Genomic DNA, 22,259 nt, shown 5'->3' on the forward strand with positions numbered 1-22,259 from the left:
GCATTAAGCAGTTGAGGGAACCCCAGTGCTGGTTCCCAGAAGAATGCTTACAGCTGTGTAGATCTCACATCTGATGCTAGGATTTGCTTTAAAAAAAAAAAATCTCCACAACCTCCACCTCAAACACATATCAGAAAACTGAAAACAACGGATAAAATCTTATAATGAAAAGGTGATATATAACACAAGATTGGAAAAAGAGCAAGAAAACTTTCTTGTGAGACCCACCCAGAAAACCAGAAATATGTATTGTTAAAAGTGGGCCAGTTTTCTCAGAGGGCTTATTGCTCATTTTGATAGTCTTGTAAATGTCAAAGAAGTATTCTACAAATACAGGAATTCCTGTCGAAATTGTGTCATTGCATATATGTGAACTAGGCAGATGATAGAGAATCCCACATTCTTTCTAAACCAGTAAATTTGAGTAATACTGATGGGATGCCATTTTCAAAGAACTTAAAGGAGCATAAAATATTATATTCTGTTCAATTAATTAAGCTTATGCTCCTGATGTAAAAAGACATGTTGGTTCTTTGGTTTTATTAAGTTTGTTGTACCTGTTTTTGAAATAAGAAAGTATATACATTTGGGATCTGAAATAATATATCTGAGTGTAAATAATATTGTACCCTTTTACAATAACAATGTATAATGTAATACTTTTTAAAATAAATAATACAGTTCTGCTATCAAGTGACAGTCGTATGCCTAAAATTTGCATTTTCAAAACATAAGTACTAAAAATAGTTATTCCCATATATGAAAGGGGTTAGGGACAAAAAAAATGTTGAACATTTAAAAAAACCACTTGTTACCTGTAGGGATTTCAATCTGGAGTTCCTCTTCCGAATTACAGAACACAGAAAACCACTTGAATGAATTTCCTCAGTTCTCCCAAAAATGGTGCCAACTTGTACCCTTCTGGGTGTGGGGGAAGATGTTAAATTGCATACAGTGGGTAGGTAGAGTATTAGGGCTTAATATTTTTTGATGAACCCTTTGAGAATCTCAGGGCTGCTGTAAACTTTAATAAAGCTATAAATTCATACACCAAAGACATCCAGCAATTGATTATATCCAACTTTTACTTGAAAGCAGTAGTCTTTTCTATCACCACTAGCATTTCATCAGTGTCTTAAGTTGTTACACTTAGAAACCTTATTGTCCATTGTTAGACAGATAGCAGATCATAACGGATGTGTGGATTCTGAACCCAGATTGCCCACTTTTGAATCTACTCTGTACAGTTAGCTGTGTGCTTTAGTTTGATCATGATCTTTACAGTGAGGAAAGTTATCAGAGGAGATGATGCTTTCAGATTCTTTCTTTAAATAAGCAGACTGCAAAATAAGTTTGCTTTCCTCATGCCTATGGGACACTCAGGATGCACTAGTGTTCCAGCTCTGGTTTAACCAAGACAGTTCACAAATATTTATGCCTTTGTGAAAAGAGCGACATTTGATAGTATTTGGCAACAAATCCACTGTTGGTTGTTTTCAATTGTGTCCTATGATGAGCAAAACTGCATCTCTGTGTATTTGCTTCTGTATTTCTGTAGGTTAAATTTTTTGGAATTTCTGGCCAATTTATAAACACATCTTGAATTTTGATTACTGTTGTTAAGCTGCCCTCTGGAAAGACTATGCAAAGGATATAGTTGGCAAGAATACTCATTTTTCCATATCTTACTTTCTTTATAGTTTTTAGTGATTTTTTTGGATTTGTTTTTGGGGGTTTGGAGGGAGCAGTAATGAAGTTTTTAGAGTCATTGTTACTAAGTCCACCAGTCTTTTCTGTAACGGTTTTATAGCCTTTGAGGTCATGCTTTGAAAGTCTTTTGTATTCTAAGGTTATAAAGATATTCACTCACAATTTTCTGGTACATTAAGGATTTTTTAAAGTTTATAATTTAATGTCTAGAGTTGGTTTAAAAGGTAGGGAATCTTTGTGTTGGACTCATTTTTATGGTAGCAAAATTTGAGGTACTTAAGATGACTTTTTAGATAGTCTTAGCCAAATTTTGAAAACATTTTTTTTTCCTCTTTATTTTGGCTCTGCTGGTGCTTTAGCCAGAAAATGATGAAGACTTTGTCTAGTTTATTTTTTTTGTTATTGTTGTAGCAGCTTTGTCCTTTTAATTATACCATCCTTCAAAACATCTTGAAGTTCAGCCCTTAGTTGCATTCATTCTGTGTTCATAAAGGAAGAGTTCTTAAAGTGAATATGATCTCAAGTCGCTGCCAGATTGAGAAAGCTTTGCTGTCTCTAAAAGCAAAATGATCAGTAGTTTTTCTATGTTGGAAGTAATAAATTGCCTTTTATTAAAATGCATACCTGTCTGTAGGTCAGATAATTGTGAGACTGATTCAAACACCCTTGTTTTCAATTAGAACCCTAAACTCGCAGCTGACAGTTTCAGTAAGTAAATGTACATGAATACTTAGTTTCTAAAAGTTTTACCATGATGTAATCATTAATTTCAGGCTAAATTTCTCTGTGCTATTCACTGTGTGTTAATTCCTTATACTCCAGTCATAAATCATAGGCAATTAATTATAAATAATTACAGATAGTGGTACATACAGTATCTGGTACACAGTGGACATTTAATAAAACAATTTTATTTGAACTGTTAGATTTTACATTTATAGTTTATATGTATTTATATAAACTGTTTCATATATAACTGTTTCATTGTAAGCATGCTGCTTAGTAAAATGAAAAATGTGCCCTTTAAATAAGATACATATAAATAGTTCTTAGAAAATGTCAGTCTGTTTTCTAGTCCTATTATTGGATCTATTTAATATTCAAGCCTAATAACATAATTAATTTTGAATGTGTTCTCACAGAGTTACATGTAAAAGTCAACAAAACAGACTCTTGCCACTTGTGCGAAGTAGCTATTTAACCATGAAATAAACTATTTTTATTGCCATTGCCCCGTGGATATGTTCTTCCTGGCAGTGCTGTCCATATTTGGTGGCTCTGCATGGAGAGCCAGGTGGTGCTGAAAAGCATCGCACAGTGAAGCGTGGATATATCTAGGTTTGACATTTGTCATCCCTTACTGCTGAAGGGAAGGGTAAAATCTGGTTTTCCATATGCTTATGCTTTTTTTTGCCTGCAGTTTTGACCAGATGGTCTTATGAACATTGTTTACTTTAAGATGCTATCCCAGATGTTTTGAAAACTGATGGGTAAATGTGATATACAGATACATAAATCATTTGCACTTTATGGTTTAACAAATACTATTTGGCCTTATAAGATTAAAATATAATTTAGTTCTGGAAGTATTTTCCCAAGTGAATAATAAATATAATTTATAGATATATAGTATATATTTATAAGGAGATAATATCTATATAGTTTGTTTCCCCCAGCCACTCTGTTTTCATAATAAGCTAAAACATGGCAACATTTATTAAGAACGTTAACTAAAGGGAATACTTGTGAGAAGTCATATTTGTTAGGGGTTGAGAACAGTCAAATCTGTACGAATCTTGCCTGCTATTTTTTTGTAATTGTTCTCATTGTGCATAAATCACTGAAGAGAAATTACCTGGCAAAATGACAATGGATTTATAATCAAAAGATTATCATTTTTAATTCTGGGCAAATCACTTAACCAGTTGGAGAATGAGTTGTAAAATCACAGCAACAACCTTGCCCCAAAAGACGGGACACTGCTTGGATTTAATTATTCTTTTGTCCTAAATCTCTTAAAAAGCACTGTGAAGCCATCCAGTGGCAACAGCTACAATGAGAGCCTGAAATCTGCCAATTCTGGACTTCAGTCGGAATATCAGATATAATTAAGAGGTGGATTGCTCCCGTTTGCAAGCCAGGATCGGCATGGGGCTTCCTCTTGTTTGTGTAGTGCTTCTTAAGCACTGGCTGGCTTTTTTCATTTGCTTTACATTTCCTTGCAAGTTTGAATACTGTCTGGCCTTTTCCCGCTTTTCCTTTTCTCTACGGCCAGCCTCTGTACTTCAGCGACCCTCTCCATTGATTGTACCAAGTTTTGTCCCCAGGCTCTACTATGGGATACAATTCTTATCATTTATTTTAATATCTGGAGGACAGGAGAAGAGATCTATTTTACTAGTTCTTTTCTGTGTTAATTCAGAACTCTAGGGTTGGGATTTAAAAACAATTCTTCGTTATCTGGATAACAAATATCCAGTAACAACCAATAGTGTTTAACATAGAAATAAAGGGGAAAACAGGAGTAAAGGGGGAAAAAGCAGGTAATAGAGTTTATGATAAAATGTTGTGTCACAGGGTAAAAGTTGAGTTGAAGGAAAAATCTTTTCTTTGTAATAGATTTGGTTAGTGAAAGAAATATCTGAGAACCTACAGATCTATTTTTCTCACTAAGATGTTTTCACATTAGGAAAAAAAGCAGGATCACAAAAACCATGAAGTCAATGTAAAAGGCAAAACTCACATTAGCAATTTAGGAAATCCAGTTAGAAATGAGATAAACTTGAGGGGGAAGTCCCTGGAAAATACAGGAAATGATTAAAGAGAAGAAAGTGAGAACAGACAAACAATGGATGTGACAAATAGCTCATGAAGATGTGGATGTTGGCATGAACAGCAATTTCGGGGGGCTCTCTGGGCTGTTTTTCATACACTTACATAGTGCTTAGCATGCTAGATACTTTGTAAAGCAAGTTTAGCTTATTTAATCCTTATACAAACCATATAAGAAAATATGTTAGTCATCCCACTTGATTGATACTGGAGCCCTACAGCTAGAAGCCTTTTCTTTGGCAAAAGTCACAGGTTCCAAGTCAAGCCTAATGTGACCAACAAGGTGTGCCTGATGTCAGTCTGCCAGTACCTGAGACTGAGGTTTCTTTTGATGGTGTTTGTTTCCCACTCCTGTCCCTGAGAAAAGGGCCTCCTCAGCTCCTTTACATCTCCCATAATGCTTTTGTACAGAAGGCCGGGGAGGAGATGTGTTCATTTATTTCGTCTTAAGAAGTCATTGGAAAAAAAAGTCATTGGAAGCATATAAAGCTAAAATTTGACTGTATTTGCTGTTTAATGTTGTCGGTTTTAATTTATATTGAGCTTTTAAAATGTATATATTCTCTTCAACATCACACCTCTGTGGAGGATAGAGCAGTCATGAGACATTGTCTTATCTCCATGAATCTGGTTGGAGAAGCAGACAGCCAAGTTAATTAGCAATGCAGTATAGCATGTCAGTATTGCGTGCATCCATGCTAAGTCACTTCAGCTGTATCCAACTCTTTGAAACCCCATGGACCGCAGCCTGCCAGGCTCCTCTGTCTGTGGGATTCTCCAGGCAAAAATACTGGAAGGGGTTGGTTGCCATTTTCCCTCTCCAATGTCAGTATTAGGTAAATAAAAATATAATTGGAAATATTGTAAAATCTGAGAGTTGAAAGGAATATAAAAGAACATCCCTTTAAAATCAGATTTGAGAACTTGGCAGTTTCCTGTCAAACTTCAAATTATAATGATTTAGAAATCTGTTAAATAGATAATAATGTCAGTTCATAAATGTTAGAAATTTTTCTTCATTTTCATAATTATTAAACACAATGAATTGATATAATTTGCAAATCAGTGTTAATTATGCAAGTCAGTAAGCCCAAAACATGCACTTTACCATACCCTTAAGTATTAGGTATTTTACTTTTTATATTATCTGTGGGGTTCCCCACCCCCAAGTCCCAGGTTCTACATCCTTGGATTCAGCCAACCACAGATCAGAAATATTCCCCCCCCAAATTCCAGATACTTGCTAAAAGCAAAACCTGAATTTGCTGTTCACTGGCAACTATTTATTTACATAGCATTTTTATTGTATTAGGTATTATAAGTGATCTGGAGATGATTTAAAGTATATGGGTTGATGTGTGTATGTTACATGCAGATACTGTGCCATTTTATCTAAGAGACTTGAGCATCCATGGATTTTATTTTGACAGTTTCTAATTTATAGAAAACAAGAACTATACCATCCCCAAATTACTACTGTATGGTGTTTTTAAAATTCCATCACATTTCTTCTGTTTATTAATTGGCATTCTTTTGTAAGGAGACTTTTTTTCTTTTATACTCATTTAAAAAGTCTTATCAATTCAGACTCGTTCTCATTTTGTTCAGTGAGTAATATTCTTATCAGCACTCTTCTTTATTTTGATATTCAAATTGTTCTAAATTGGACCACTGGAAACCTGTTCAAAATGATGCCTGTGTATTTTGACATACTCATCTTTTTTTCTTCTTTGGAGCACTTATTTTCTGGCATAACAAAAATGGTATAGGCTCATTTTGCCTCTTGCTGCCCCAGGTTTAGAATCAGCCTTTTCTTCAGAGAGTCTTCATTTGTTTTAATGGACAATGGTATTTAGAAACCAAGATCTTTTCTGCCTGCTTATTTAAAATTCATTTTAAACTACTTTATTTTTAAATTCATCTGGAATTCTACAGGGAGGTTTGAAGAATGGATGTGTATGTATTAAGATGAATTAAAATGAATTGCTTTAGCAGTAGGATACAAAACAAGAGCTCCTTATTTCCATTTGTATTCTTGCCCCTCAGAAACACTGATTCAGAGGAAAAATCTTATTTAATTTTAAATAATATATTTAAATTGTATCAAATGATATGTATTTAAAGTCTCATATCCATTGTCTTTTCTCTAACTTAGGTGCATTTTCTAGAATCATAAAACTTTGTGAAGAAAAATGTGAAACAGGTGAAAAAAATAAGGGGAGAAAAGGTGGCAGTGTAACATCTGTAAAGGGAATTACAAATTTAGGAAATACTTGCTTCTTTAATGCGGTCATGCAGGTAAGAGCCATGGGAAAGCTTTGTAAAATATAAAAGTTTGTTTTAATTAATTTGTGTTTTTTGGCACACCTTGGACGTCAAATAGCACACCTTGGACTGCTAAATGTTCGTCTAGAAGTTTGTTTGTTTTCTTTTTGATTGTTTTAGGCTGTCTTTAGCAGTTGGACTTCCCTTGTGGCTCAGCTGGTAAAGAATCCACCTGCCATGTGGGAGACCTGGGTTCGATCCCTGGGTTGGGAAGATCCCCTGGAGAAAGGAAAGGCTACCCACTCCAGTATTCTGGCCTGGAGAATTCCATGGACTGTATAGGCCATGGGGTCGCAAAGAGTCAGACATGACTGAGTGACTTTCATTTTCACTTTAGCCATTGTCATACAGTACATATGCCTTCTTTTTCTACAGTGATTCTGCAAGACCTCTATTTTACCATGGCTCTGTTAGTGATATTTATTAAATGTAAAATGTATTTAGTTAAATTTTCTTAAAACCTAAAGACATTTTTGCTATATCAGATGATATTTGAAACTTGGAGAGAATATTTATTCTGTGAAATTGGAGGCATATTATAACTGAATCAGAAGATACTACTTTTATTTTCTTTCAGAATTTGGCACAGTCTTACATTCTTACTGAACTGATGAATGAAATCAAAGAACATGGTACAAAACTCAAGATTGTTCCTTCCTCTGACTCTCAACTGGTGAGAAGTATAATTATCTGGATAATAGTTCGTTTTAGATAAGCCAGTCATGTTGCCAAAATCTATCTTCTCAGAGCTATCCATTGAGATGGTAGTCAGAGAATTTGAAAAAATAATTCAAAAACATTTTGTGAAAATAAATAATAAGACTTAAAACTTCTAAAATCAGAGCTTTAAGATATGTTTTGCTTCAAACATCTCATAAGTCAAACAACAGAGAAAATACTGAGGCAGCTCTTGAGTAGACTTACTAGAAAAGACTAAAGCATTTTGATTTTTGTTGAATGAAATGTCTAAGATTCTTGTTTTATATTATAAAATCTCTATTATAAAGTTTATAGTTATTGGTAACATTTCCTTAAATACAGCATTTTTTATCCTTTAAAGGTAGATTTAATTTTAATAGTGATCATCTAAAGGTTTTTTGGAGCCTAGTTTGATATTGGGTTTTTTAACTAGTGAGAAAGGGAAAAAGGCAGCCTCTGACACCTGGAAGCTATCCTGATACGCACAGTTAGGCCATGTTGTTCACGTGAACCTCACAGAATACCAGCCTCAAGCAAGGTTACTCCAAGACTGTTAAAATGAGACAAAACAAATCCGCTTTTTGTCTAAACCAAGATTACTCTTCCACTGAGAAGATCCCAGTCACCTTCTCTTGGCCAAAATGAGTCACTGTGACTTCTTTTTTCACTTGTAACAGCTTTATCTTCATTCTGCTGCTGCTGCTGCTAAGTCACTTCAGTCGTGTCCAACTCTGTGCGACCCCACAGACAGCAGCCCACCAGGCTCCCCCATTCCTGGGATTCTCCAGGCAAGAACACTGGAGTGGGTTTCCATTTCTCCTTTTATTGAGATATTTCATCATATAAATACCCCCACTTTCTTACAACAGCCAACTGAGAGCAGACCTTTTCTAAAATTATTTTCCTTAATTTCTTCCCTAAACCACCCAACTGAAACCCAAATCCTCCATTGGTTCTTTTGAATACCTCTGATTGAGACACTCCATGGTTCCCTGTTATGTGTGTTCCCCCTCAAAGCAACAAGTAATGAACCCATCTTGTTCTGCTCCAAGTGTGTTCCTGGTGGTCTTGGAGGGTATTACACTAATAATTAGGATTCCAGTTAGAAATTGATTCGGAGAAGGCAGTGGCACCCCACTCCAGTGCTCTTGCTTGGAAAATCCCATGGACAGAGGAGCCTGGTAGGCTGCAGTCCGTGGGGTCGCTAGGAGTCGAACACAACTGAGCGACTTCACTTTCACTTTTGACTTCCATGCATTGGAGAAGGAAATGGCAACCCACTCCAGTGTTCTTGCCTGGAGAATCCCAGGGACGGGGGAGCCTCGTGGGCTGCAGAGTCGGACACGACTGAAGTGACTTAGCAGCAGCAGCAGAAATTGATTTGTCTGTGTGTTTTAGAGGAACAAAGAGTGAAGGTATAGCTCATAATCTGGCTGTTGAAATTCTTAAAAAAGAGCAATTCTAAAACTTACTAGCCCAATGTAGTAACCTTAGATTTTTCTTCCAAAGAAGCAATTTTGAAAGACACTATGGTTGTATTTTTTGTTGAAAAGTCAGTCTGTAAACTCACTGCCCTTTTATTCTCTTGAGATTTTTATGGTGGAGCCCAGTTGCCACCTTAGGAGCTAGTGAAGACTGCTTTACAAAATAATGATAGGTGTTTGAAAAGATTTCTGACCAACTGTGATCTGATGTTAGATTTAAGTATTTCACACTTGAAGCTGTGAAGTTAGTATATGGCAGTCAGATATTATAGCTGATCACTGTAGGTTTGTGTCATTCTAAGAGGGAAATTTTCAATCTTAGGTCTTAGTTTTCTAGGACATAATAATTGACCTGAGTGGTGGGACTATTGGTATAGATCACTCACTGCTCTTTCACCACCTGTTTTCGTTGGGCCTTTATAATCTGTATGCCTTTTCTTTCTTTTCCATACCTTATTGTGGCTCAAACCACCAGTAAGTTTGAACATAAGTTGAACAGAAGTGATAAATGTCTTCGTCCCCAAATTAGGGAGAAAACACTCAGTACTTCATTATTATTAAGAGTATGCATAAAATAAGTACAAGGTTATGTATTTTGTGACATAATTCCCATTCCTTATTTTATTAGTAAAATATTTGGAAAAAAGAAGAGTATGGGGTTTTGCTCATAAATGTTAATGATTATTTGTGAATATGTACAAATAGCAAGTCAATAAGTAATTTTAGGAGGGTACATGAAGGGACAGTTAAAAGCAATGAAAGATTGGTTTTTCACTCTCAAGCTAATAGTTATATAAAGTAAAGGGCAGAGGATATGAGAATACCTATATTTTTCAAGGTAAGGCATTTAATTTCATTTTTTATATAGTTATCTTGTATATGAGGAAATAAAGCTTTTTAATACACTTGAGATGGTTTAGTCATCATTTAAACAGTATAACTCTTAGACTTTTTAATGACATTTTATTTTAAATTTGTTTATTTCTGACAAAGAATTGATCCTGTTTTTAAAGGACCCATTAGTGGTGGAACTTTCAAGCCCTGGACCATTGACCTCAGCCTTGTTCCTGTTTCTTCACAGCATGAAGGAGACTGAAAGAGGACCACTTTCTCCCAAAGTTCTTTTTAATCAGCTTTGTCAGAAGTGGGTACATCTACCATCTTAATATGAATGATCATGAGTTATGAAGCACTAATATGCTCATCTGGGCTTCCCTGGTGGCTTTGACAGTTAAGAGTCTGCCTGTGATGCAGGAGACCTGGTTCGATCCCTGGGTAGGGAAGATCTCCTAGAGCTTAATATGAGTAGTTTGACACTTACTGTGACGTTGCCGTTATGTCTTGGACTATCAAGAGAAAGGGACTTTCCAGGTGGCACTAGTGGTAAGGAACCCACCTGCCAATGCAGAAGACATAGGAGATGCAGGTTTGATCCCCAGGTTGGGAAGATCCCTTGGAGAAGGGAATGGCAACCCACACCAGTATTCTTGCCTGGAGAATCCCATGGACAAGAGGAGCCTGGTGGGCTATAGTCCATAGGGTCAGCGAAGAGTTGGACCTGACTGAAAGCCACTTAGCACACATGCAGAGAAGGAACTAACATTTGTTTAGTTGCCGCTGTGTGCTTTATGTAAATTATGTCTCATAATGCTCTGAAGACGTGATTGTTTTCCCCCATTTTATGTATAAGAAAACTGAGACTGCCAGAAGTTGAGTAGCTTCCCTTGCTCCATGTAAGGGTTTAAATAGATGTCTGTCCTGACTCAGAAGCCCATTATGTAATACCATAAAGTAAGAAAATTATAGAATTATAAAATCTAAAAGTGCCGTTATAGATCATCTAGCTTAGTTTTCTTATTTTTTAAGATGCGTTTTCAGGCATGCAGAGTTTAAGTAAATTTCCCAAGATATTGCCAATATAGTTAAAAACAAAACCCTTATGTGCCTAGAAATAAACACGTCATAAAGGACCTAGCTTAGCTTTAAAGCATTCATTTATTCTTTCCTAGAAATTTGAAAAAAAAAGTGTGTGTATGTGTGTATATATGTATATATGTATATATATATATATATATATTCCTAGTTTTGTGATATTCTGTGGTGTGTCATGTACCTTAAGGGTGTCTCCAAATTCTCAAGATAAAAGTTCAGAATACTGTACTGTGAAGCTTGACACATTTACGGTACTTGATGTGTAGTCACTGCTTAATAAATGTTAGCTATATTGTTTCCAGTGTCCTGAAGATCTCATCCTCATGGAAACAGTAACCATATTTTGTGCTTCTCTTTATAGAAAAAAGAGTAAATTGAACCTTTGAATATATGAATATTGAATATATGTTATTTCAAGGTGATTTTAAATAATAGTAATATATTATTGATATAATTACTTTATTTATTTTCCTTTCCTGTTTTGTTTTTAAATCATAGGGCCCCTGCATTTAAAAGTTTTCAACAACAGGACAGTCAGGAGCTTCTTCATTATTTGCTGGATGCAGTGAGGACAGAAGAAACAAAGGTCAGATTTCTCAATGTTTATCACATATACTCTTTAAGAAGAAGGTACAAAATTGAAGGAATTTTACCAAAATTTTAATGTACAGTTGAAAGTAATTTGACTTTTTAAAAAACTATTTTGTTTATCCTCCTCCCCTTTTTTGCCCTGCCTACCACAAGATTATTTTTTTATCATTTTATAGCTCTATTATCCTTTATTAGTTTGTATACTTTGACTATAAATAATGGAAATTAATTAAAACTAGCTTAAATAAAGAAAAAGGAATCTAATATTCCAGATAAATGGGGATATAGGACAGGAAGTTTTTCAGCAATCCAGAAAGTATTCTCCTTTTCCCCCTGGTTTCTCTGGCTCTGTAGATTTTCTTTATGCATGTCTCTGCAGACTGAGTAGCTTCTTTGCTTCCCTGTCTGAATGGTAGCTCCTAACTGCCATGGCTTGCATGTTGCAGTTCCACATGTATAAAGATGAACTGGCTGCTTGTGAATCCTAATTTTAAATTCCCAAAAGAGAGAAACCTCATTGTCCCATGTTGGGTTAGAATTCACTCAGGGACTAGAGGATTGGAGTCCCAGCCTCCTGAGTCAGGGTCTGTTGAGTAAAGAAGATCTAGATAGATTTCCCAAACAGTATTTACTGTAACCCTGTCCTTTAATTTAGTGGCTGTTGGTTGACTCTGATATTAAATTAGTTATTTACACCTTTTTTGGTGGGGTCCTATGCAAATAGGATACAGTTTTTCAGAGAAAATGCCAGACATTAAAGATGTCCAGTATACAGTACATATCCCCCATTTGCTCCTTTCTCACTTGGAGCAGACCCTGCTAATCATTTCATCACTGTTCCACTGAGTCAGGATTCAGTCTCAGAATCATTCTCGACATAGCACTCTGGACAGCCCCTGCCAATCCTAATTGTCATAACAGGTGAAAACCCTGTTTCCTGTTCAAGGTGAATATATTTCTTCATCTATATGTTAATATGCAGTAGAACAACCAGGTGCAAGTGAAATGCTGATGTGCTTGTGGTAGGTGTTTCTTTTGTTACTATGAAGGGTGGTATCTTTTCTTTTTTAATTCTGCTTTGTTGGAATTGTACATGACATTGTAGTGTTTCTTTATTCTGTATGGCCAGTTTTCAGTGAAGAGACAGTCATGGTTCTAATAATTTCTCATAAGTTATCTTGAAGAATGAGTTAGTTACCAAACAGTGTATATTACAGTTCTATCCTTAATTGGCTGTTTATAGGGTATCATATTAAATGAGTTGAATTTCCACTTCATTTTAATGGGGCTTCCCTGGTGGTTCAGATGGTAAAGCATCTGTCTGCAATGCTGGAGACCTGGGTTTGATCCCTCGGTTGGGAAAATCCCCTGGAGAAGGAAATGGCAACCCACTCCAGTACTCTTGCCTGGAAAATCCCATGAACAGAGGAGCCTGGTAGGCTACAGTCCATGGGGTTGCAATGAGTCAGACACGACTGAGCAACTTTACTTTTTACTCACCTACTGTTTAAAATCAGGTCTGTTGTCTCTGAACAGATTGTCATCTCCTCAAGAAATGGTAGTCTATGTCCCTTGCAGTTAGTAGGAGCTCATTTAATGTTTGTTCAGTATGTTGTCTGTGTTCACTCTTTAAATGGACAGTTTCATTTACGTATTGAATTGGGAAGAAAACAGTTTCTTAAATGAATAAACTAGCTAGTTTTGGGGGGCATTTGTACTTATTTTGAATATGTTATAATTTGAGTAAACTGTTAAATTGAAGGGTAGTTCTGCATTATGTTTTATCTGTAATTTGTTTTGAAGAAATCAGTTAAGAGTAAGTTTTGGTAACATTAGCACATCCCCCTGAGCTAATAATTCATTACATTTTCTTAGATCTGGAAACTGATACCATGAGTTTGGAGATACAAACTTAAGTGTTTCAGACTACCAAACAAATGATCTAATTCTATACAATACTGCTGATTAAACTTTAATTTTAGGAACTTCCCCTGTGGTTCCATTGCAAGGGATACGAGTTTGAGCCCCAGTTGGGGGACTAAGATCCCACATGCTGCACAGTGTGGCCAAAAAAAAAAAAGGTTTAATGTTAATGCTTGATCATCAGTGACTAGTATAAATATACATTTTAAGGTTGCTATTTAAAATGTAACCATAATTATTTCACTATTTGAAAAAGTATTGAATCTGATTTACTAATTGATATTCTTATTGAAGGGATTGATACAATAAGAATTGATATTCTTATGGAAGGGATTGATACAAGGTAGCAAAGTAGAAAGAGATGCTCTGTGTTAGGAATAGTAAATGCATTTTGACCTTCTGAGCCTACAGATGACGCAGTAGTTACTTTAGGATTAATTGAAGCCATCAGTTGCTAGAATGATTTTTTTTCTTTTCGCCTGAGATTTACAGGAATATGTTTACTACATAGTGGTCATGTATCATTGTAATGGAATTAAAAGTCACCTTTTTACAATGTTTTTCTCTGTTGCTATTACAAATAAAACAATAAAATCTATCATTGTGATTTTTTTTCTATTTTACTTTCATTGATGGCATTCTTTGTTGTAATTATTCTTTTGTCGTAATGATGCGTTGGGATTCACAGTATCTTGAAAACTCAGGCAGTACAGCAGGAAACATTATTTTTTGAAAGCTCTTATCTTTCTTCCTCTATGTGAGGCTTTTAGATGGAGTGGCAGAATTAAAATGTCAAGTCTTGGATCTGTTCTGTCTCGTAAGCAAGGACGGTCGTGCTGGCTGTACAGTGAGCACCCGGGCAGGAGCTGCATTGTCTGGCCTGGGAACTCCACAGCTGTTAATCGGGCTGCTGTTGTAGTGTGTCAGCGCATGTGTTCTTTGATTGAAGGAAGGCTACAGCGGTATGTCTGCCACCAGACTCTTCCAGTGATGGTTAAAAAACGGCTGACCTCCTTTCATCTTGTTTCACTAAGGTCTTTTTCTTATGACTATGAAGTTGAGGAATATAACTCCCTCTTGCTGAGCAGAGAGATAAAAGGGATCATTTGTGGAAAAATTGTAAACTTTTTATATGTGAAATAAAGTCAAATTCACAATAAGGGCTTCTTTTATAGGCAGTCTTTTCAGCTTAGAAATATATGCTTCTTGACTTTTTTTCCTTTTAGTTTGAGCTATCACTAAATTAATGGTATTATTACATTTTTATTATCAAAGATTTATCACTTTAATCCATTATTAGGTAACATGCTTTTAAAGGTAGACTAGCTCTGCTAACTTAAATTATGTGTTTTGCATTCTTATTTTTAAAAAGAGTTTAACAAGGAGGTTTGAACTGGTTGAACCTTGATGCTGCAAATTGATTAATGTGCTGCAGTTGTTAGTAGCTCTCTGACCAGTCTTTTTAAAAAATCTAAATGGTTCAAAGCATAGCTCTTAACAATGAAAGTTGTAGATGGACCTTAACCCATTTATTTTATTCAACTTGATTAACTACCTTTTAACTAACTTTAACAGTTTAGAGCAGAGAATGTAAATTTGTGGCTAGGATACAATAAAAAAAGCAGATGTCTAATAGTTTAGAAGTTAAGAATTTAAACAGCTTTATTGTTTTTACTCTTTTAAAAAAGAGTGATATTACAGCTTACATATCAGTGTATGGTAAAGGCTCATTAAAAGTCATGTCTGAATTAGTAAACTGTTCACATTGTAGAATAAATTTATAGACTTGTAAGTTGAATTAGAGGTCTTTAGTTGCTCGAGAGACTTTTTACAGTTATATCTATAGATGATATTTATAGGTAAACTTGGGTATTTGTGGCATCTTTCATTTAAGTCCATTGAATATTTCTCTTGCATATCTCTTGCACCATTCTAATTCGCTTCTTTTAGTTCAGTGTTCTCTTTTCAAGGTAAAAAAGTCAAGTTTACCTCAGACAGTATCAAAATGATATCAATTTTCAAGTTTATTGAGTCTGAATTGGAGATTATTTCAGTATTTAATAGCTTCTGGGACACATATTTCAATTTCCTTCACATGTAAGTATATTTTAGGAGTGAATAACATGGTATGGATTGTTGTATGTTTACTTTTATATCCTACTTTGTATATATTTAAATTTTTGAATCTTACATTAACTTTCAAAATACACTTGAAAGAGAATAGTGAGCAGTTCTAGGAAATACAATGTGCTGATCATAGGCTAGTTAATAAATAGAACTTACTTTCATAATTATTGGGGAGGAATATTAAAAACTAATTATAAAACATATCATACGTATGAAAGAACATGTACAAATATAGTTTAAAGCATACTATAAATACTATTAGCACTCCTCCCTACCACCACCCCCAGAGTTAAAAAATAGATTATTAGTACCATAAAAGCTACCTGTTTCTTTTTTTCAAATACTTCTTCCTCAGCACAGGTAACTACTGTTTTGACTTTTACAGAAATCATTCCATAGTTTTGAGAGCTACTTCTGTATGCTTAAACAATATATTGTTTAGTTTTTGAAAACTGAGTAACAAGCACAAACTTAACTGCCTTTATTGGATGGTTCCCAAAAGATGAGAGAATCTCTGGAACATAGTCTGGCTTTGGCTTGCCAATTTACAAGACCTCTTTCTGGGAAAGTCAGTAGGCAAGGTCATGAATGTGTTCTGAGTCACACCTGTCAAAGTCAAGGTCAATTGACAGAGATTAAAAGAGACCAGGTACTAGTTCTCATCCCAAAAGGCTGGAGACTGCTCCGTGTTTTCTGCTTCTGAGTTCATCATGGCCCACATCATGACTCTCGGGAATAGGCCCAAGCAGAACAATTCTGGGGTGGTAAATTGTGTCCTCTTCTGATCAAGGTAGCAGAGCAGGAAGGGGAGATGTAACATTAGCAGCTCATTCCCTGTACCTTCTGTTCTCAGAGAAAAACATGGTAGAATGGCAGAAGGGATCTTGGTGTCAACAATATGTCCATCTTGTAAGTCTCACTGCCCCAGTCTAGATTGGTTGCCTCCCACATTAGCAGTGTAAGCATCATTCTGAAATTCTTCCTAACTGTCCTCCTGGGAATTCTCTCTGACTCTGTTACATTATGTCCCTGCTGTTGCCTGTAAACCACTTTGTTATCTTTCTTTTTTTATGTTCTCATTTGGTGATGCGTGTGTATACATATGTATATTTCCTTTTGATTCTTCAAAAAGTGGCATATACTAATCCATGACCCCGTCTTTTTGAGGTAACATATTGTAGCAACTTTCCATATCAGAAGATAGAAAGTTTCCTTTTTTAAAAAAAAACCTGTTCCTTTATAACCAATTCTAACCATTTCCTTATTGATTGTTCCTTATATGTTGTTTCTAGTGTTTTTGCCTTTATGAACAATGCTCTGATGAATAATGTATGTGTGTTATTTCACATGTCTGTAAGTATATCTGTATAAATATAGAAGTGAGCTTTCTGGGTCACATGATACATGCATGTGTAATTTTGATAACTGTTACCAAATTGTCCTCCATAGGCATATAGTTTTCCCTGTGTCAGCAACATAAGTGTCTTTCCATAGCCTCACCAAAAGACTTTTGTACCAAACTTTAACATTTTTGCCAATCTGATAGGTAGAAAAGGGTATCTCAGGGTAATTTTAGTGTACGTTTTTCTCTTTATAAATAAAGCCCAATATCTTTTCATTTGTTCTTATCTTTTTGCCCATTTTTCTACTGGGTTTTGATCCTTTGATGATTTCTAAAAGCTTTTTGTGTACTAGAGAGGAAATATGTTACCAAGTTTATCATTTGTGATATGATTTTGCCTATAATGTGGCAATAGCTTTTTTTTTTAATGTAATTTAAACATTTTTTTGTTTTTGAATTTAAAAATCTTAAGATTTTTTTTTAATGGCTTCTGGATATTGAGTCTTAGTTGAAAAGGCATTTTTAATTTACTTCAAAGTTATAAAAGAATTTCCCCATGTTTTCTTCTGATACTTTTATGATTGACTTTTATCTAAATCTTAATCTATTGAAATTTACCCTGTTCCATGATATTTTCATTTTTCCCATTTGGCTGTCCTATAGTTACCCAAACTATATAGTATGCTTTCCCCACTAAATTGGTAGCACTCGTACTAACTTCTCATATTATTTGGGTTTTTTCTCAACTTGCCCTTAGTTGTGTTTGCTTATATGTTTAAGTACTAGATTTAACCTTTCAGTTATAAAGATTTTAATGCATTTGGTCAGTCATCTCTTACTACACTTTCCTCTCTGCCCCCAAGTTTTCATTGCTATTCTTATTTATTTTTTCCATATCTGGGTAGAACCTATCTCTCCCTTCAATCTCTCACATTAAAAAAAGAAAAAACTCTAAAATCTATATACTATTGCCATTTTCACTGGGATTATGTTAAATAAATAAATTGGGTGGAAGGTGGATTGAAATGTTCATAATGATAGGACTTATCCAAGAACATGCTATGTCTTTCCATTTGATCACATTTTCTTTTGTATCTTTCAGTAGTGTTCCTCATTTAGATATTACACATTTGTTTAGTTTATTCCTAGCTATTTTATATTTTCAGTTGCTATTATAGTTTATTTTTTGCTATATCTTCTGACAGTTCTGTTTGTGTGAAGGCGATTGACTTCATTATATTCATATATTCCCTATTATTCTCATTATTATAGTAGCTTTTTATTTAATTTAGTTCCTCTGGCTTTTTGAAGTAAAAAGTCATCTCATCTGCAAATAATTTTCTCTCTTTTATACTTTTATATCTCTGAGATTTATTTTTTGTCAAATACATCAGTAAAACTTTAATACAGTGTTAAATAGTAGTAGTGAATGGGGGTATTGAGGGATTTGATCTTATTTTTACTCAGTGTATATGATGGCTTATATTAATTAATATTATTAGATTTCCCTAATATCTCTGTATTACTAGAATAAAAGCCTCTTGGTCATACTATAATCTTTGTGTGTGTTTTTTTTAATTGTGCAGCTAGCTATATTCTGTTGCTGATATTTTATTTAGAATTTTTTTAGGTGATAGTATATCTGTGTGTACACTCTTGTCAGCTTTTGGTACCAATATTATGCTTCATGAAGATAATGATAGCTTCCCTTTTTCTGTGCCCTGGTACATAGCTTTACTGTAGTCTTCTGTGAAATTATTGGAGGTTTGTGCAGGGAATATGTAATTCAGTGACTTTAATGATTTTTTTTTTCTTCCTTGAAAGCTGGAAAATTTTCTAATGTTTTGGAAAATTATCTACTTTTTTTTTCCTGAATTTCCAAATATAATTACCTAAGAGTTGAGCAAAATGGTCTCTCATGATTATTTGTAATATCTTTCATTTAGGTGGTGATTCTCCATCTTTGTTATATGTGATGTTATGCTTTTCATGCTTATGTTTTTTTTCACGCTTATCTTGATTTAGATTAGTTGGTGGGTTTATTTATCCCTGGTGCCCAGAAAATCAGCTTTTGATTCATTTATTTATTCTCTTCAATTTCTACTTTTTTCCTCTTAACTCTTTCCTTATACTTGTGTTCAGTTTGATGTCCTTTTCTAAATGTATAAGTTAGCTGCTTAATTCGTTTTTAATTCTTTTCAATTGATCTACATATATAAAGCTGTTCTGAAGAGTGAAAAGTATCTTGGATTCTGACATATAAAGTTTTCTTACTCTCTGAGAAGATTGCAATTCTGTTTAATTTCTCTTTGACATGATAATTTTTTAGCAAAAGATTTATGTATCATTTTCATATCAAGAAATCTAAGTCAAACAGTGGTTTCACATATATGAAAACCTGACTTTGCTTACTACCTTTCCCCTCACCCCACTGTTAAAATGTGAATTAGAGAAGATTAAATTTATCCACTAAGAGGGCCGCAATTAGTGTAAAAGATGATAATTTATTGGCTTAAATAAATCTTTATTTTTGAAATATATTTAGTTTTATTCTGAGAGTTTTTCGTGAGGTTAGATCTTTTCTAAACCATAAGAGGTGTAGAACCATAAGCCTTATCATTTACTAAGTGCTGCTGATGACTTGCACACATGATTTTCATTGACAACTAAATTCAAATAAAATAAAAATCAAGTTCTGGAGTTGTCTTCTTCTTGTGGACAATATTCTGGACTTTAGTCATATATATATATGTTTATGCATATGTGTATATATATATATATATGTAAAATAATCTATATGGAGGTCATAGTGACAAGTTTAATAGCTTCTTATGTATTACGACTTTCTTTGTAGATAAGAAATTTCATATGGTCTACTTGTTACTTTTTGTCCTGATTAAGGAGTAAATCATCTTAGGGATAGAGTTGGGGAGAGGAAGGGAGGAAGCGAGAGATGGGGGATAGAAGAAAAAAGGAGAACTTATTCTAAACCTGTAAAAAAAAAATGGGGCTAGACTGCTTGCATTTTGTTGACTGTGAAAAATACTTTAAACACAAGAGAGAACCTGTATATAGGAACCTTCACTTATTTGGGGGAGAATCTGGCAACACAGAATTATTCATGCATGGAGTTTTAGAACTGGAGTAAAGGATACATTTAACTTTCTAAAAATTCAGTCATTTTAATTTACAGACTAGGGAACTGAGATCCAGTGTATGTTGCTGTTTGAAAATCCTCTTGTTAAGAGGATGAAGCTTGAATCAGTTGTCACTGAAACCAGATTCTAGTCACAGGAACACAGAATAATGCTTTGAAAGGATACATTCTAGTATAGATTCTTAAGAAATTCTTAACTGCTTTGTTTTATAGCGAATACAAGCTGGCATTCTAAAAGCATTCAACAACCCAACTACTAAAACTGCTGATGATGAAACTAGAAAAAAAGTCAAAGGTATGTTGACAGTTTCACTGTTAAGAGTTTTTTCTAGAAGAAAATATTGTAAGTTTGTTTTTAGCGGGGAAGTAGGAGAGGAACTGAACATTATGTGAACTAATTCTCTGAAGTAATGAGAATTTACTTATTCCTGTGGTGGCAAGATAGTCTAATGGGTCATAGAAAGAAAATGTTAGAATCTATGTGAATTAAAAAAAAAAACTAGTATCAAATATACAGTTTGACTGATGCACTTAAGAGAAGTATCCTATGGGAGATTTGAAAGGTTGTTGAAAGTAGCAACCTCCCTTGGAAGTTTACTTTTATCATACTGAGTCATTTTTCGATAGTGGATTTATGGATATTGGCTAGTCTTAGCTAGACAAAATGCTTCAGTGTTCCAGAGATTCCTTCAAGGAAATCATTATTTAAGAGGATACTGTTAAGTCAAGCATACATGTCTACTAGTGTTGACTCTTCATCAGCCAAAATATGAGGCAGAAACAATGATTAACTAACTGATCAAAGCTGATCATTTATAATGATCAGTATTTAAATGTAGGTTTATATCCCATTTATTAACAATTTATTATGTCCTATAAATATATTCTTCCTTGAAATAGTAATTCATTTTTAGAAAATGTTTTAAAATATTATTTCTTACTTTATTTATTCTCTTTTCTAATTCTGTTTTTATAGCATTATATATAAAGCATGTCTATATGAACAAATATAAATACATTAAGCTTGTATATAACAAAACTTTATGTGCTGTTGAAGGTTCAAGATTTTAAAAAATAATAGGTTCTCGGGTATGCTCTGTTCTTTTGTTTTGAGATAGTGCCATCTAGTGCATGTTTAGAATAACTGTTCGTTTTTTCTTTCACTCCTTTTCAGTTTTGTAATCTGACTTATTTTCAATCCCTTGTACAATTTTCCTTAATGAAACATCTTAGTCAAACATAACTTCTAAATAGTTACCATCATAATTAATAGGTATTTCTTGATATGTCCAGATAAAAATCTGCTCTGTCATTCAGTGCTTCAAGTAATGTTTTAAAATGATTTAAATTGTTTGCATGAAATTTGAGGATAGAGAGCCAAAAAGGATGGAGGAGAAATTTGAAAGAGGAGTGAATAGGTTTAAAAAAATTTTTTTTAAATATATTTCCCACCGTGGTTTACTGTGAGAAATTTCAAACTTCCATTAGAATAGTGTGAAGCCCATGTGCCTGTGTGCCCATAATCATGCTTAAATTACACTTGATTCATGTTTCATCTGTTCTCCCCCAATTCCGTATTATTTTGAATCAAAGCATAGGCATCATTTTCTTTTATTTATAAATGTATAAATATGTAACATATAATAAATAAATAGAAATAGAATGTTTTTAGCATTTTTATGTAACAGGAGTTAAATATATAGCTAAGTTATTAATTTCCATGTTAGTTCTTTATGCTTTGCAGGGTTTACTTGTCTTTTACTACTCTGTTGTTCCCACAGTTAGGGTCCTGGCATTTGTAGCCCTAAATCATAATCTCTTTTCTCATCCCTCTGTCTACCTCTAGGTTAGGCACAGAGGCTTTTTAAAGGGTTTAGTGGGAGCAGTTGACTGTGGTATGAACAGTGGTGATTACTCTACTTATTTTACTTCTTAAAGTTTAAGAACAATCAGTTTGTTATTTATTTGAGACTGCAGTAGTTGATAGTCACATTTTCTCTATAGAATTGTAAAGAAAATTATAACATCATATAGTAAAATATATTATTAAATATGTCCCAGATTATTCAGATTTCTTTTGATTCAACAGAAAAAAAGCCTGTTACATTGTTAGGTTGATGGTTGATATGTTTTTTGC

General features: G+C 34.2%; 1 protein-coding gene across 5 annotated transcripts in view; it reads left to right on the forward strand.

Moving 5' to 3' along the window:
• Window positions 1-22,259, forward strand: part of USP45 (ubiquitin specific peptidase 45) — a 49,499-nt gene that overhangs the window by 11,371 nt on the left and 15,869 nt on the right. For 2 of the 5 annotated variants that reach the window (XM_068985319.1, XM_068985321.1), the window contains exons 5-9: window positions 6,698-6,840; window positions 7,445-7,540; window positions 10,064-10,194; window positions 11,481-11,568; window positions 20,336-20,417. In XM_068985319.1, the coding sequence (XP_068841420.1) occupies window positions 6,698-6,840; window positions 7,445-7,540; window positions 10,064-10,194; window positions 11,481-11,568; window positions 20,336-20,417 (540 nt within the window). Of the gene's footprint in view, window positions 1-6,697; window positions 6,841-7,444; window positions 7,541-10,063; window positions 10,195-11,480; window positions 11,569-20,335; window positions 20,418-22,259 lie in introns of those variants that run through there. The other 3 variants (XM_068985322.1, XM_068985323.1, XM_068985324.1) reach the window with 2 other exon arrangements.

Source organism: Capricornis sumatraensis, chromosome 13, assembly GCF_032405125.1.
Source record: "Capricornis sumatraensis isolate serow.1 chromosome 13, serow.2, whole genome shotgun sequence".
Taxonomy (NCBI): domain Eukaryota; kingdom Metazoa; phylum Chordata; class Mammalia; order Artiodactyla; family Bovidae; genus Capricornis; species Capricornis sumatraensis.